Source organism: Alternaria triticimaculans, assembly GCF_023758025.1.
Source record: "Alternaria triticimaculans strain BMP 0046 chromosome Unknown scaffold_6, whole genome shotgun sequence".
Classification (NCBI taxonomy): domain Eukaryota; kingdom Fungi; phylum Ascomycota; class Dothideomycetes; order Pleosporales; family Pleosporaceae; genus Alternaria; species Alternaria triticimaculans.
In genome coordinates, this window is record NW_026055963.1 from 70,152 (window position 1) to 85,723 (window position 15,572).

Here is a 15,572-nt window from a genome sequence, read left to right on the forward strand (position 1 = left end):
GTACCGGGTCATCCCAGCTGCGACATATGTAGTACACCTGTCGGTGTTCTCGCTATCTATGTAGCCTGATGAGGCGTTGTGTAAGGAGGGTACGGGTAGGGGGGTGGGTGATGGCGGGTAAGCCGACGGATGGGTAGCAAGCTTACTAGGTTCAGGTTTGTGGATGTGTGGACTGAGAACTTCAGCGCGCATGTCTCTGATGTCCGATTTTTCTGGCAGTTAGATAATCGAGGAAGAAGAATGGCTTGTGCCAAGTTCCATGCTGGTTACAATCATGGAGCATGTGGCGCAGCGTGTACGACTAAAGACGCGGCCTCTCTATACACACCACGTCGTTTTGAAGAGCACCCGTCTTCCTACCAACCTCACACGCACTCTACCCTACCACTGCTCCCCATCCCCCAACACCCTATGCAACAACACCCTCGCAAATTTCCCCTCCCCAGGACTCCTCGTACACCACCCAACCCGATTCCCCCTCCTACTATCCCTCCACCCCCCCGCATCCCCCACAACCTCCTCATCCAAACTGCTCTCCCCCTCCGTAACCGGCCTACCCCTCCGATCCACAATCGTGCAACCCCTAGTCCACTGCCCACTCGTCTCAACCCTCACATCCTCCTCTTTGAACTTCCAGAGCGGGTTGGAAGGGCATAAAGCGTACCATATAGTCAAGGGATCGTGGAGTTGAAGTCCGGATTTCGTGGGATCTTGTTGAGGGTTCAGGGATAGGTTTTTTGCGAAGGTGGAGGTTAGGAATAGGCTGGTCCATTCAGATAATGGAGAACCTTTGATGGGTTTTAGGGCGATGTAGTCTTCGTACATGGTTTTTGGTAAGACGTGTAGTTCTGTTGTGTCGAGCGGGAAGAGTTTGATGGTTAGGCGCTTGCTGAGCGTTTTTGGGTACGCCGGTAGTTGGGTTTTCTTCTGGGGGTTTGAGAGTGAGGGGGGCATGGTGAGGTGCGGGTTCGCGGATGTGAGGGCGAAGACGCGCGCGCTGGCTACGGAGTCGGCGTAGGTGTTGAATTCGGCGCCGGGGGTCATCTGGTTTCGGAGATTTAGTGAGTGGCGGAGGGGGGTGTTGGGTTGTTTGATTAGGTTGAAGGGGGGGACGGGGATGGAGAGGGTGTGTGGGTGGTATATTAGGTGGAGGGGTGGGGGTGGACGACGCTGTGGGTGGCTTTTCAGAGCTGTGGAGAGCTGGAGAGGATGCGACGAAAGGTGAGATTGTAAGCTGAAAAAGATCAGGACTTACGTTTCCAGGCGCATCGATGGCACCGCCCATAACAACTACCTCCTTGACTTTCAAGAACGTCTCGGGATCTTGCGCAGCAGCAATGGCAAGATTAGTCAGAGGTCCAACTGCCACAATGGTAACCGTATCGGGCTCATTCTCCCTTAGCAAGTCGAGCATGACTTCGTGTGCGGGCTTCAGCGATGGAGTGAAGAGCGAGTGTTTCTCCTTGACTTTTTGCAGCGCCTTGGTTTCTTCAGCCGACATGTCCTTCGGTTGAGGTGTGAAGAGTGACTTCCACGTCTCTTCTGGTGAGAGGTGTGGGTGCTGGATCAGGTCAGTTCCCAGCTCTCTATATCGTGTTGGAAGACGAAGAGCTTACGCTGTGATGTATACCTCCCAGCCCATCGATCCCATCTACTCCATGTCAGCCACTCCCTTTTTCCATTCGTCTTGAGTATGTTCAACTTACGGAAGAAATCCGCCACCATCATGTGTTCCGCCAATGGCTCCTCGGCACCAACAGCAACTATCGCTCATGTTAGCACACATTCTCTTTTTCCATCATCACCTGCGATCAAAGACTCACCAATAGGTTTCCTCGCACCCAACGTTTCAAACCCCTCAGGCCTGCCATTCTCCTTCCTCCACGCTCTCTCTTTCTCAATATAATGGAACAGCGTGACCACATTGCGTAGACAACTAGAAATTTGTCAGTCAATTCGTCACCCCTCTCTCAACCTTGGATCTCATCCAGCGCATGAGTTCCACGCATGTGAAACAAATCGAAGAGGATATTGTAAACATACTTCTTAACCTCAACATTCCCAAACGTCAAACTCAACATGAGAATATCCAACTCCTCGCTCTTGGCCGAGAACGCCAGGAGCATAGCCAGGATATCATCGACGCCCTATTCATTATTCTTATGTCAGCCCCATATCCCATCTTCTCAATCACTCTCAAATCACCAAGTCTCGGTGTCGCCCCTTCCTATTCCCGCATCCCCCACCGCCTTCTCTACCCCGCACATCCCACATCCCATAACCAAAAATAAAACTCACAGGGTCCGTATCGATGATAATCTTATTCGGTGCCATCTTATCTGTATATCTGTCGAAAAGCTAGGAATGTGGAAGAAGTGTTGTGTGTAGAATAGTTGTTTGTTGGTTTGGCTGTTCTGTGAATGTACCAAGGTACGTAAGTATGGATACATGTACGATTATCTAACTAGTGGCGCGCCTCGCGTCTAGATAACCCTACCAGCCTACACCAAACCGCGCATGGCAGGTGTGTGTGGCATGCCGCAGCCGCCAAACGCGGAGGTCACCGATACCCACTTCGAACTTGTGGGCCCGAAATGATTCCGTGTCAAGTTAAATGTACATGTACAACGGCATGGAAAAGGCAGAAGTGGAATTGGGGGAGTATGCATTTGCCATGTATATGAAAGGAAAAAATCCCCATTTAGAACGTGCGATTCATAAGCCCAAATCGCCATCATATCACTCGCAAGTAAAGAAACAAACGCCGGATTCGTTCCATAACTCTACACAACGTTTGCCCACTCCCAGATGCCCAGCACAAGGACAACATCCCAATGCAAGGTTTGACGGTTGGAAAACCTGCTGCTTCTGAAGGGCTAACATCCTTTCTTTCCCAACGCCCAATTGTCGTCTTGTACGGTCCGGTCTTGAAGTAGATGTCCCAAGCCGCCATCATCTCTCGCTTTTCCCACCACGTTCGTTTTTCCCCAATTGAATATCATATATGCGTTTATATATCGAATATAAGGCGACCGTTTCGTTCAAAAAAGCCGAAACACGTGTCGTGATGCGTGAACATGACCGAGTCTAGTAGACCTTCTTCTTCTCGTCGACGGAAAATTGGCCGGGGCCCATGTTGACCAGCAAGAGGAGACCGCCACTGGAACACTATTAGCAATGCGCTTGTGGATAGCGGAAATGGGGTACTTACACAATGGACAGAATTTGGAAGAAATCGTACTTGGCAAAGTCCTTGTGGGGGTGGTGCGGGTGCAGTTTCCACCAATTGTTAACGTAAAGGTTGAAGACGCTGAGAATAAGCACGAGCATAACAGCCGAGAACTTTGCCTTGAAGCCCACAACCACCATGACACACGCCACGAGTCCCAAAAGACTAGCAATGATTCTCCAGAAGCCCCAGTCGCCGCGGAACACGAATCCGACAAAGAGGAAGATGAGCAGGACGCGTCCGGCGAGCTGGAAGTACATCTTCTTGTCCTTTTCGTCGAGCTGGGGGAGACCGGCGGGCGCAAACTTCTTGCGCACCCACGAGTCGGAGAGCACCATGAGCAGACCGCCCATGACGGACAGGTTGCGCAGGAAGAAGTTGAGGTCGAAGACGAGGCCGTAGCCGATGCCCTGGAGCACCACGACCGTCATGAGGCCCGCTACGCTGTATTCGGAGTACTTTCGGAAAATGACGCCGAAGGAGCAGACGGTCATGAGGACAATGTTGACGATGAGGAACATGTGCGTGACGCCGTTCCAGACTGCAAACAGAGAGAGACCGTGTTAGCCAATGTTCACGCGCTGCTGCGGGAGGGGTAGTGAACACGTACTGTGGCGGTAGTCGTGCAGGTACGTGAGCTGGTCGGTCCATTGTGTGATAATGCGCAGGGCATCTTCGAGGAAGGTAACGACGATGAGGAAGCGGCCGATGCCAGGGAGGTATCTACGGGGGGAATTAGCCGGTTTCCAAGCGGGCAGCGTCGTGGCACCGCTTCTGTTGCACCGAGAGTAAGACTCACGGCTTAATGGGGTCGAAGACAGTGTCCAGCAGGTCCTCGAGCTTGCTCGTCTGGGCGCGCAGTTGGTCGAGCGGACTGGGGTCGTTCGTGCTGTTGTCGTTGCGCCCCGAGTTGCCAAAGGGGCTCTGGTTGCCCAAATGGTAGCCAGCGGTGCCGCGTATCTGCGCCATGGCTGGTGGTGTAGTAGAGAAGAAGAGAGGGTGGGCGGCGGCAGGTGTAGAGGTGATTGGGTTGCGCTGCTCCGAACAGGTGTCCTTCACGCGATTGACCTTCGGAACGTCAGATTATGTCAGCGGCCTAACCCTTTGCGCCTTACTTTGATGTGTTGAGTCTCACTACTTTCTTCTGTTGCAGGCTAGTAAATTGCAGGGTGGGATTGCTAGCTGGCAGTTGCGCGTGATGGTGAATATATTGAATTGCGTCGTGTGGGCTGTTCCCAGGGTTGCTGCGGCGCTGGTTCCTCGGTTCGCGCAACCTACTAGAGTACTACTAAGAGGCCAGATTTCTGCTACTCGACTCTGACTATGGCGTCAGGAGTAGCAGTCGGTACGAAATACCTCCGGACCAATCTTGACTAGCTGATTCACGACTTGGCACGGGCACTTTCAACACGGTGGAGCACCGTTGTATTTATAGCTTTCACCAACGCGCACGGCTAGAATGCACACACAGGTGTGGGAGGTTTCGTATGAGGAGCTGCAATTCAACAACTACTTTTTCTACCTGCGCGCCTCAACAGTCATTATTCCAGCGTCGGGTACTGATTGAAGTTTGAATGTGGTATTGAAGTACAGGACGCGAATGCAAGAAGCCTTCGCAATAAGATCAGATGCAACCCCATACGCCGATGCTTCCATGGCCTGGATAGCAAAGCAGTGGAAGGAACCCATCCGATGATCCAGCCATACCCATGCTTACAAGGACAATTCCACCGTCGTATGAGCTATGCCCGTCCGTCATGCCAAATATGATGCTATCGTGATGAAGGTTGGAAGTGGTCAGATCAACGCCTGAAGATCTCACGTGCGCCAACAGTCATCAATAGGATAGAAATCGAAAGGTGTATCGTCGTCCAGGGTACATGAATGTACCCGAGGTCCTGAGACCAGCTGCTGGCTGAGTCATGTTTGCTCACTTCACATGACAGCCCAGTCATCGGCATCGTCGCCAGTTTTGGGGTTGAACTCCTCGGCAAGGATCTGGTAGCGGGAGCTGGGGTTCTTGTTCTCCTTGATGACTTCAGTTGGCCGAGCTGGCTTGGCAGACTGTTGGGGCTTCGTGGAGGTGGTGACTTCGCTGAGCTCTTCAGCAAGCTCCTCGTTGACGGTCTTGCGCTTGGGCTTTCCGCCCTTGGGGACGGTGGTCCAGGCAGAGTCCTCCATAGCAAGCCTCATCTGCTCCTCCTCCGAGGGCAGGGTGCTAGCAGGGGCAGCGGTCTTAGCAGCGCCGTTGGTAGGGGCGGCAGTCTTGGTAGCGGTTTGGGCAGGAGCCTCGAAGGTGTCGAGAAGCTGGCCAGACGAAGCGGCCTTGGGAGGCTGGACGGCGCCGCGAGAGGGCACCTCGGTCCAGGGGTTGGAGGCGGGGGGCTTGCTCTGTCCGAGACCGTTCTTGGCCGGCTCACCGCGCGCCTCACGAGCGACACGACGCTGCTTCTCCTCGAGAGCCTTGCGCGCCTTCTCCTCCTCCTCACGCGCAGCCTTGGCCTCCTCGACCTTCTTCCTGTTCTGGCGCTGCTTCTTGGACTCGGTCGCGACCTCGGCCTTTTGTGTCTGAGCCTTGACCGACTTGGCTGGCTTCTCAGAGGGCTTGATGCTCATGACAGCGGGCGAGGCAGCGCGCTCACCGAGCATGTCGGAGACGTCCTTGCCGCTCGGGGCCTTGTTGGTGTAGGCGGCGGGGGGCTCGACGGCGCTGTCGTCGGCACCTTGCTTGGGGGCGGCTTGCGAGATGGTCGCGGCGGCCTTGTTGCCGGCATCCTGGACGGCCGTCTTGACCGACTTGCGAGGGGCCTTGGGCTTTGCAGCCTTCTGTGCCTTGGGCTTCTTCTCTGGGGTGTCCCAGCTGACTGCCTCCTTGAGCGAGCTGGTCGTCGACTTGCCCGTGGTGGAGCGTCCTCGGGTATCCGCTGTGTTGCCCTGGTGCATGTAGTACCAGTAGGCGGCGCCTCCGATGGCGAGGAACACGACCCAGCTCATCCACGGCTCCATGATGCAAGACGTGTGGTATGCAACGCTTCGAGGGTGCGGTGGTGACTACTGCAAGACGTCCAATGTCAACGCGGTACGATGGGGCAATGGGTTGGGGTGGAAGTAGCAGGCAGGTGAGGGAGCAGAGGGCCAGGGCAGTAGGATGACGGAGTATAGGGAGAGGGAAAAGGGGCTTACAGGTAATTGATTTTGTCTTAGCCCGGGCGTCGTAACGTGTGAAATTGACGCGTCGCACCGGCTGCTCTGGTCAACGGTTTCGATGGCGTTGCGAGAAGAGGCCAGGTAGGTCTTGATCCGCTTCGGGAGCTACTCAACCGTCGAGTGCAACCGCCGAATCGCCCACTTGACACGGGCGGCGCAGTTTGGGGGTTGTGTTGATTCACGTGCTACACATTCACATCGACTCGGCGTCGAGGCTAACAATGTAGGGCGGGAGACGGGGAATTGCTGGAGGTGGCAGAGTGAAGGCGCTCCATGTGGTAGTGAGCTTAGGAGTGCTCCCCCGTTCGGGATGCCACTAGGCAGGGGTCGACGGAGGCGCTGCAGCGGGTGAGTGCGTCACAGCAAGGCGATGATATTTCTGATATACGCCGAATGACTTCTATTAATCTTCTTCTCCTTCTTCTATGCCGCATCTCACATGCCTGTCTTGCCATCGCATCTCAACAGCTTCCTGCGCGCCCACAAACACCTCGTAAAGGACACGAAGCATCAAGCACCTCGCGCGCGGAGGGCTAACTCCGAGTCCCGACACCCCCGACGGCGGCCTCTAACGTTTTAGGCGGCTGAACACCAAGCCATTCACAAGCCACTCACACGCTATTCATCATCTGCCGCTGCGTCATTGGCATCTCGCTGATATTGCACCCTCGCACACAGCTCTTTCGACACTCTGTGCCACGCCCTTACTTTATCGAGTACTTGCGCTCGCCTGCCTAGCGCAGCAGGAGCGATGCACGTGTGGCTGTCTCCACGAGTGACATGTGAAAGGCTTGGTATCGCCTTGCAGTACTCGACTCCAGTCGGGAATAACAGAGAGGAATGACAGAGACCACCAGATGTAACTCGAACGTTGACATTATTATAGCTCCATCGTGTATATCCAACATTATCCTACAAAGCCATAAAGGCCTTTCTACTCATAGCTCGTTATTCATAAGCGTCCAAGAACGCCAACCCAAATGCCAGAAGACTTGGCTCGACCGAACCGTATCCCCGGCCCCAAAGATGAAGAAGGAGAGAAATCCTATGATGGCCATCCTGCATCCATAAAGCATCTGGCTCTCCGTGCCTCAACCACGCCTCTTCGCAGCAGCCCCCTCCCCACCATCCTCACACTTCCTTTTCCTCCCTCCAAGACACGTCTCGCTATTCAAACTAGAACTGCGACTCATCGGAGGCGTCGCAGGCTTCATCGGAAACACAAGTCCGTTCGGCGACGGTATCCTTGGTACTTGACCTCCCACCGCCGCCGCAGCTTGTTGCTGTTGCTGCATCCGTTGCTGAGCCAGCAACGCCGCCTGATTCCTCTGCGCCATCTGCATCTGCCTCGCAATATCGCCCAAACCCGGTCCCACGATATTCCTATCCCCGATGATAGTTGCGCCGCAGTTGACCGTAATGTTGATATTAGAGTACCGCTTCACGCCTCTGACCTGCGTCGTAGACGTACACTCCCCGCGTGCCGTCGCCTGCGTCGTCGGACTCTCTGGTGTAATCGGCCTACCAGCAGCATCCTCCTCCTCCCCTATCTTCCCCGTCTCAATAGTCTCACCACTAAGTACAGTAGCAATGAGATTCGCTATCCTCACGCTATCCATCTGTGCAATGGAGATGATGTTCCCGTGGCCCCGGATCTGTGTTGCGGCGTTGATTGTGATTTCGGGTGTGTCGTCTTGCGTTTCTTGCGTGTCGCAGTCTTCTTCTTGGGGGTCGTACGGGTTTGTCATATTGGGGATGGGGAGGGTGGGGTCTACGACGGTGTGGTAGGCGGGGGGTGCTGGATTGTCGTCTTGGTATGATTGGTATGATTCGGAGTGTGCAGGTAGTGTATTGAATGCTGTGGATGATGGGGTGTTGTGGAGTGTTGTGGCTTTTGCGTTGGATACTGCTGCGTTGTTGTTGCGGAATGGGTCCATGGCATATATCAATGGATGGTTCTTTTGGCCAAGGAATCCCTTCTCGTGTCTTGGAGAACACCGGCTGTGGGTATCGTGATCGTGGGGTTGTGGCGTGATGTTGGTGTGACGGGTTAGGCGGCGGTCATGCGAGTTCGGTACTCGTACTGGCAAATGTCGATGGTTAAACGCTTTGCCGGTAGATGTTGCGCGACCACGAAGATCGATAGGAAGATGCAATAAACCGGTATATGGTCGTGATATGACGATGCAGTAATGCCGTTGATGCCGTTTGCCAGTCGGAATTGGTATCTTCTCGTTGTTCGCACGATGACTGTATCCAAAGTCAGCAAAAGCCATCCATCAACAACACCCTCAATACAAAAAGGAACTCACATCTAAACCTCAGCTACCGTACTCAACAAACCTCATTCCCCGAAGCATGCCACCACTTAACCTATATATATATACCCACCCACCCGCTGCAGTGGACGCCCCAATCCTCCCGCGTCCGCCCGCGCATCCGCCTTATTCACACCTGCGCAGCCTGCACCCCCACACCTGAAACACCCAACACAATACCTAGCACAATAGCAAGAGTCACCCACACAACCAGTTGCATACACAAACACGCGCCACATACCTAGCTACCCACCGCATAATAGCTAGCAGCAGTCTAGTCTAGACCCGTTACCGGCAATCAAGTTTGCGTACCGAGCCTTTCCGGGATGGATCCATTGTTGCCATCATGCTATTGTGTTGAATAAACGGTGGGCTAGTCTAGTTTCGGATGTGGAAAGGAACGACTGGTTGATGTCGATGACGGTATGATGGGCCGCGGGTTTGAAGGATGGGAGGATTTTATTTAGGTCTGGGGTTAGCGAGTGTGTGCGAGGGAACGTATGAGGTGTGTGGATGGGGATGAATGTAAGAAGCCCAAGGTGGCTAAGCGCGCGTGTACAGCCTTGCCGTAGCTGGAATGACAATAAGGTTGGGATCGTGATCAACGATTCGGTACTTCAGCATACCTAGATAGACCACTTGATTGGTTGCCAGCTACCTACCTGTGTAACACAAGAATCCATCTGTCACGTTCCTTCTCTGCAACTCCCCTGGCCATCGTCACGTTCCCACCTGCACCATTTGTGCAACTGTCGTACGAAACCGGGTAAAATCTATGCTGGTCGTTTCTTCCTTGATCAAGTACCCAGGTAGCCATCTGCGCGTTGGTTGGGTGGTGATGCGTCCTGTGCCATTTCGCTTGCTATTGTGTTTCTATTGAACACGCACGCCGTGGATACCTACCTGGGTACATTCAGCACGTGAGGTGGTGAAGCTAGGGTGTGAGAAGTCGTTGATGTACGTGTAATGAGACATGTGTGTTGGCTCATGCGTTGGGATGTCTAGGAGTCATGATGATCGTTTGATGCAGATGGGTGGATGACTAAGTACGTGGACGGTGGGTGACGCTTTGGGTGCACAATAGGAAGATGGGATGGGACAATAGGATCAGTCTTAGAGTGGTGCCACATATGAACAAGTTACTTCGCGGTTTCGTGATACGAACGTGAAGCCAAAGTTCTTTCCTAATAGTACCGACAACTTTTGCATCTTGAACTAAAAACAGAGTCTTGCAAACCTGATGTCTAAAGTCGTATTCGTACAAAAGCTTAACACTATTGCCCGCGAACCTCCGAGAAGAAAGCCACCTCGCTGCATTCCTCTCAATACGAAGCCACGATGCTTTGACACGCCACCCACGCGCACTCCCACCGCCATCAGCGCCACGCAACGTGCCCAAATCCGGCGCTCTTCTGCGCTCACCCTCAATACCAGTCTCCACATCGACGCGAAGAGTCATGATAGGCTGAATGCGATACGAAAAGGACGCGTGGCCAAGGCAACACACAATAAGGCGCCAAGAAAAGTGAGGAAGGAACAATAGGAATGCATATGCACTGCCAGCTAGTAAGTATACACTATCTGTCCTCTGTCGATCGTACGATTCCTTGTGTGTACAGGCAGGGGATATGGAGGGACTGGGGAATGGGAAAAGCCGGGCTGTGCCGCATCTTCGATGGCTGAGCCAGTGCCAGTTTGTTGGAGAGTCCGCTGCCGTACCCGTACCCGTGTCTGCAAGGCAGACATGTGCCGGTGCGTACAAACCCAGTCCATGGCACTGGTCCTTCAAAAATGGCAAAAGTCCTCCAAATGGGCCTAGACGACGGAAGTTGAACCCAGCCAATTAGGCACAACACTATGCTGCAATCCGTAAGGCGACCAGAAAGTTACGTTGTTTTACAAGCCCTGCTGTCGTGATGAACACAATGTCAAGCCCAAGACGCCACGCTCCATGAAATGCGATAGAACATCAAACACCCACCGGCAGTGTCCAGGAACGGAAAAGAAATGCCGTTCGGATGGATAACTGCGATCCAGGCTGAACCCCTAACACCGATGAAGTAAACCCCTTCACAGACAACTGCAAGTCCATCACCGCTGTGGTCGGTACTGTTGAACTTCATGTTGTGGCCGTTCGTGATAGAAGAGGTTTTCTGACCAAGGCGGTAACTTCTTGTCTCGTTCATAGAGGTAGCCACAGTTGTTGCAGAGAGTGCGTGGGCCTTTGGGACCGTCGCGGACAGCCCAGACGGCAGTTCCCCAGACCCAGCAGTGTGCGCATCTCCATGTTTGTCGCTCCCTGTGGTTGTTGTTAGTTCCAATATCACAATGCACAATGCCAGTATTGTCACATACCCTTCTTGGAGCCCTCCACCCTGCCCGCCATAGCCGGATCCTCCTTCGGCGCTTGGCGTGCCTCTTCCAACCGGGCTCAAACTCCTGAATCGTCTCTTCTTTTTGCTGCGCTCGCCGCGGCCCATGTTCTCTTGTCCTTCGATGTTGTTGAAGAATTCGTTGGCGGGTTGGCCTGTCATGTTTGCGGTCGAGGAGAAGCGCGCTGTCTCTCTGCGTAGTCGTCGGATCTGCCTTTCACGGTCCCCCTCGCGCTTCTCAATTTCTTCAGGTGATAAGATTTCCACCTTCGGTTCCCATTCGTCGCAGAGATGCTCTTGGTCGTATCTCCAACCCGCACCGATAGTAGGCTCTACTGCGTCGTTGTCAATCTCGCCATCGCCTACTAATCCGCCATTCTCGCAGGCTTCCTTCTTAAGTCGCAGGACTGCTTCGTAGATGCTGTGTGTCATGGCGTTGACCCATTCTCCCGATAGCCCCAGATCCGCGCACGTCGTCTTAGCAAACATCTCCGCGAAACCTGGTGGATGTAATAGTGACCACTCGAACTTGTCGGTGTACAATCGGTTCATGAGGTTGATGTTGAGCGTGACGATGCAGCGGTAGGTATCGTCTGGATTGTGAAGCTCCTCAGACGGCATTGCGGTCGCAGTTGCGCTGATGCCATTGGGAATGCCCGCTGGCGTCTGTGCGCCGTTGGTATGCGATACGCCGTTGGTCATAGGGGTCGACGCGCCGTTCGTGGCGGGTACTTGTGGTGTTGAGGTGCCATCGCGGGACGACGCAGGCAGTGCGGTCTTGCCGTTTGTTCCTTGGACAGCGGGCGAGTTCGCGGAATGGAATAGAGGGTGTAGCGCAACACCAGCATATTCCTCCAACTGCTGCCGAATCTGATTTGCGATTTGGGAGATTATGAGGGGCTTTCGGTCGTTTGGCAGATCTAGTTCATCGACGAACTGCTTTGCGAATTGGTCGGGTGTCGTTAAGGCCTCGTGCAAGTTCCAAAGGAACGAGTCCTTGAGTCTGTATGCGGGAGTGACATCGGGTTGTTTGTACGCGGGCAGGTTCTCGTTGATGCCGAACTCTCGCGCGTTGGAGGGCGTTGGGAGGGGCGCCTCAGGCCGGAAAGCCTGAATGTCCATGTCTATTCGAATCGGAATCAACGTGACAGGCAAGACTGACTGCGTCTGGACTTGCTTCTCCGTGCTGCACTATGTTAGCCTTCTATTGCGAGATGTGTCCCATGGCTCAATCCTGCCACCATGCCACATACAGTGTACGCTTCGGCCTGCCCATCCAGTCTCGCCAGATTCCCTGTATATCGACTGGCGCAGTGAGCTCCTCGCCCAGCGCTGCTATTTGCGCCGTGTGGTCTGCGCTGTTCGGGTCGATTTTCTGTACGCTTCGCAGGCCTGTCGCACGTCGCGGCCGATCGCTATCCTCGAAATCGTCATCATCGTAGGCATCCTCCGCGTAGCTGAGAACGGCAGTTCCGCGTTTTGTCACGCGCGGCGCAGGGAGGGTATTCGAAGGCGGAACAATGGGCGATATCAGCGAGTTTCCGTGGCTTCGCAGTCGCGGCGCATAACTCGACATGAAGGCCTGGGGCGGCGCCGTCTTTCCCGTACTCGTAAACATGGCTGTTGACACGGTCGATGGTCGTGTAGGAGATGTGAGGAAGCTCAGCAGAGCTCGCGAACACTAAACGCGTCGCGATGTCGATGGGGCCTCCGAATGCGGCGAATGGGTCACGGGGTCCGTCAGAAGGCTGGTGAATTCGCGATTACCCCTGCACTGCCACCGATAGGGAAGTCTGTTCGAATTGCGACTGCTTTTGCGCGTCCCTGGCTGGTGACGGATGCTTTCGCGGTTGCGGTCCAGCTAACGTTGCCAAGACCCGCTAGTCCGCAAGCGTCCCAGGGTTCTCAGGGCTGGGGGCTCTTTCCAATGTCTGCCATTCACCTCACCTGCCCAGGTGCTCACTTCACGATGCATCACAATACCCTTGATGCACCAGAATACACCATCGATGTACCAATCACTGCGCGTTATGAACGTTATGTTGCAGCACAGCGCGCTGCAACCCATAAACACTCTCAATTCATCCGCATTCATCAGATCACCATTCCCACGTGCCCGAAGTCTTTCAGTCACACGAGCTCTCTACTCGCTGCTTAGGAGTGGAGTGTGGATAGCAAGAGTTGGAAAATCTGAAACGCATTATGCCTTCCTTCCGCCTGGGTAACTAGTGGCGCTTAACGGTCTCCACCAGGATATTTCTTGCCGCTGTGCATCCCAGCTATAATTCTACGGATCTAGGGTTTATCATGACTGGACACCCAATCAAATACATTTCATGAAACAAGAGAGGTAGGAGGTACATATCTTCGGTGGGCCTTCCGCGGGTTCTTGTACCTGTTCAGGCATCTGCAGTCTCCATCAAGAACTCACGGTCACAGCGCTGGCGCAACGATGGCGCGCGCTAATTCGCCGGGAGACGTTGAATACTCACCTTCACCTCCCAGCATCAAGTATATAATGTGCGAGCCTTGTCTCATTGTGAAGCTATTGTACATTACGTATTACTAAGGCTGTTGTGTTATGACTCTACAACGCCGCCACGGTCCTTACCATCGCGCCTACTAAAGACTTTCGTTATTCTTCCTACACAACTCATCGCAAATACGAGCACGACATTCATACCAACTACGCAACTCTACGAGACCTTCATTTTACCTCTTCCAAGAACTACTTGCGACAAGTCTTTGACAAGACATCTCTCGATTTCAGACATCCGAACCAACATTTCGACTTATACGGTACATCCCTCAGCTGGTCTAGGAAACACCATGTCTTTCAAGTCGACCCTTTACGCCGCGGCGGCCATGCTAGCCATGGCCCCGCTCTCTGCAAACGCACACATGATTCTCAAGAGTCCCGTGCCATACGGCAATCCCAACAATTCACCTCTCGACGCTTCCGGTTCCGACTTTCCGTGCAAGGCCGTACCATACACAGTCAATACCATGAACGAATGGAAGGTCGGTTCATCTCAGACTCTTGCATTCACTGGTACGGCTGTCCATGGTGGAGGCTCGTGCCAGATAAGCGTCACCACCGACAAGGAGCCTACAAAGGATTCCGTGTGGAAAGTCATCTACTCCATTGAGGGTGGCTGCCCTGTCTCTGCAGAAGCCAACCTGGACGAATTTGGTCCCAGCCTTGATAATACCTTCAAGTTTGATATCCCCCCAGAGCTTCCTAACGGCGTCATGACAACAGCTTGGACGTGGTTCAACAAGATCGGAAACCGCGAAATGTACATGAACTGTGCGCCGGTTACGATTTCTGGCGGTGCCGACGACACAACCGCATTCGATACCCTTCCCGACATGGCAGTCGCAAACATCCCAGTCCCGCAGTCTTGCGGTACGACAAAAGAGAGCAGTGATTTCACATTTCAGAACCCAGGAAAGTACGTGAAATCTGTCGGCAAAGGCCCTTTCGTGGACCTTTGCACTGGCGCAACTTCGCAACCCAGCACCGGCGGTGATGCTGGTGGTGGTGGCAACGGTAATGCCGATTCTGGTGCTCCAGTCGCCAGTCCTCCAGCCGCCAGTCCTCCAGCTGCTAGTCCTTCCCCGGACTCAGGAGCCTACCAACCTGCTGCTACGCCTCCATCTGCCGCGAGCCCAGCTCCAGTAAGCCCCCCTCCCGCTCCACCAGCGGCCCCCTCTGGCACCAAGTCCGCCTGCTCACCCAAACCCAAGCCTGCCGAGTCCACCCTCCGCACACTCGTCACCGTCACAGCGCCAATGCCAACAAACACCGATGGCATCTTCCCACCTGGCCCAGCAGCCGGCACAGGCACAGCCCCCGCAGCAGCTCCAGCGCCCCAACCAACCGGCCAGTCCCCAGCATCGCCCGTCGCGCCTCTGAAACCAACACCATCCGGTGCACCCGCCTCCCCCGCACCCGCGAACCCAGGTTCAGACAAAGAGGCCTGCTCCCCCGACGGCGCTGTCATTTGCTCATCCGACGGCACGAAATTCGGTCTCTGCGACCACGGCAAGGTCATCATGATCCCCGTGGCTGACGGCACAAAGTGTGAAAACGGAGCCATTGCTAAACGCGGTGATTACTCGCATCGTAATCAGCGCACTGCTATCTAGTTTGAGACACTGGGTATTTGTGAAGATGGTTCGTTCGTTTTGTATATACTTGTGTCAGCCGGTTCTGTCCTTTTAGTATGTTTTTTTTTCGGTTTCTCTACGGGGGATGGTTGGAAGCTTTGGCTTTGATTGTTTATTGACCTCGCTTGTTGGCTTCGCTGTCGTATAACAGAGGAGCGTGCTTTCGCTTTTTCGCTGTCGCGATTGAAGAGAGGTTTTGTGTGTAGATGTGTATATCATGTAATAGTACTATTACTATAAAACCAATACCCCTTCTTCTCCCACTGCGATCGT

At 54.0% G+C, this 15,572-nt stretch overlaps 5 protein-coding genes across 5 annotated transcripts; 1 reads left to right on the plus strand and 4 right to left on the minus strand.

The window, feature by feature from the left end:
• Window positions 1-381: 381 nt before the first annotated feature.
• On the minus strand, window positions 382-2,126 carry J4E78_004936 (uncharacterized protein; the record flags this gene model as incomplete). Its single annotated transcript, XM_049365560.1, has 6 exons — window positions 382-1,044; window positions 1,256-1,561; window positions 1,617-1,651; window positions 1,707-1,763; window positions 1,824-1,936; window positions 2,044-2,126. 6 exons carry the CDS (start codon window positions 2,124-2,126, stop codon window positions 382-384), a joined length of 1,257 nt encoding a protein of 418 aa, XP_049222275.1.
• Window positions 2,127-3,087: 961 nt separating this feature from the next.
• J4E78_004937 (uncharacterized protein) lies at window positions 3,088-4,198 on the minus strand (the record flags this gene model as incomplete). Its single annotated transcript, XM_049365561.1, has 4 exons — window positions 3,088-3,160; window positions 3,212-3,770; window positions 3,840-3,952; window positions 4,029-4,198. 4 exons carry the CDS (start codon window positions 4,196-4,198, stop codon window positions 3,088-3,090), a joined length of 915 nt encoding a protein of 304 aa, XP_049222276.1.
• A 966-nt stretch (window positions 4,199-5,164) lies between these two features.
• J4E78_004938 (uncharacterized protein) lies at window positions 5,165-6,235 on the minus strand (the record flags this gene model as incomplete). The annotated part of the gene is made up of 1 exon (XM_049365562.1): window positions 5,165-6,235. One exon carries the CDS (start codon window positions 6,233-6,235, stop codon window positions 5,165-5,167), a length of 1,071 nt encoding a protein of 356 aa, XP_049222277.1.
• A 4,610-nt stretch (window positions 6,236-10,845) lies between these two features.
• J4E78_004939 (uncharacterized protein) lies at window positions 10,846-12,744 on the minus strand (the record flags this gene model as incomplete). Its single annotated transcript, XM_049365563.1, has 3 exons — window positions 10,846-11,053; window positions 11,110-12,312; window positions 12,380-12,744. 3 exons carry the CDS (start codon window positions 12,742-12,744, stop codon window positions 10,846-10,848), a joined length of 1,776 nt encoding a protein of 591 aa, XP_049222278.1.
• Window positions 12,745-13,955: 1,211 nt separating this feature from the next.
• J4E78_004940 (uncharacterized protein) lies at window positions 13,956-15,278 on the plus strand (the record flags this gene model as incomplete). Its single annotated transcript, XM_049365564.1, has 1 exon — window positions 13,956-15,278. The coding sequence occupies one exon, from the start codon at window positions 13,956-13,958 to the stop codon at window positions 15,276-15,278; it is 1,323 nt and encodes a 440-aa protein (XP_049222279.1).
• Between the last annotated feature and the right edge of the window lie 294 nt (window positions 15,279-15,572).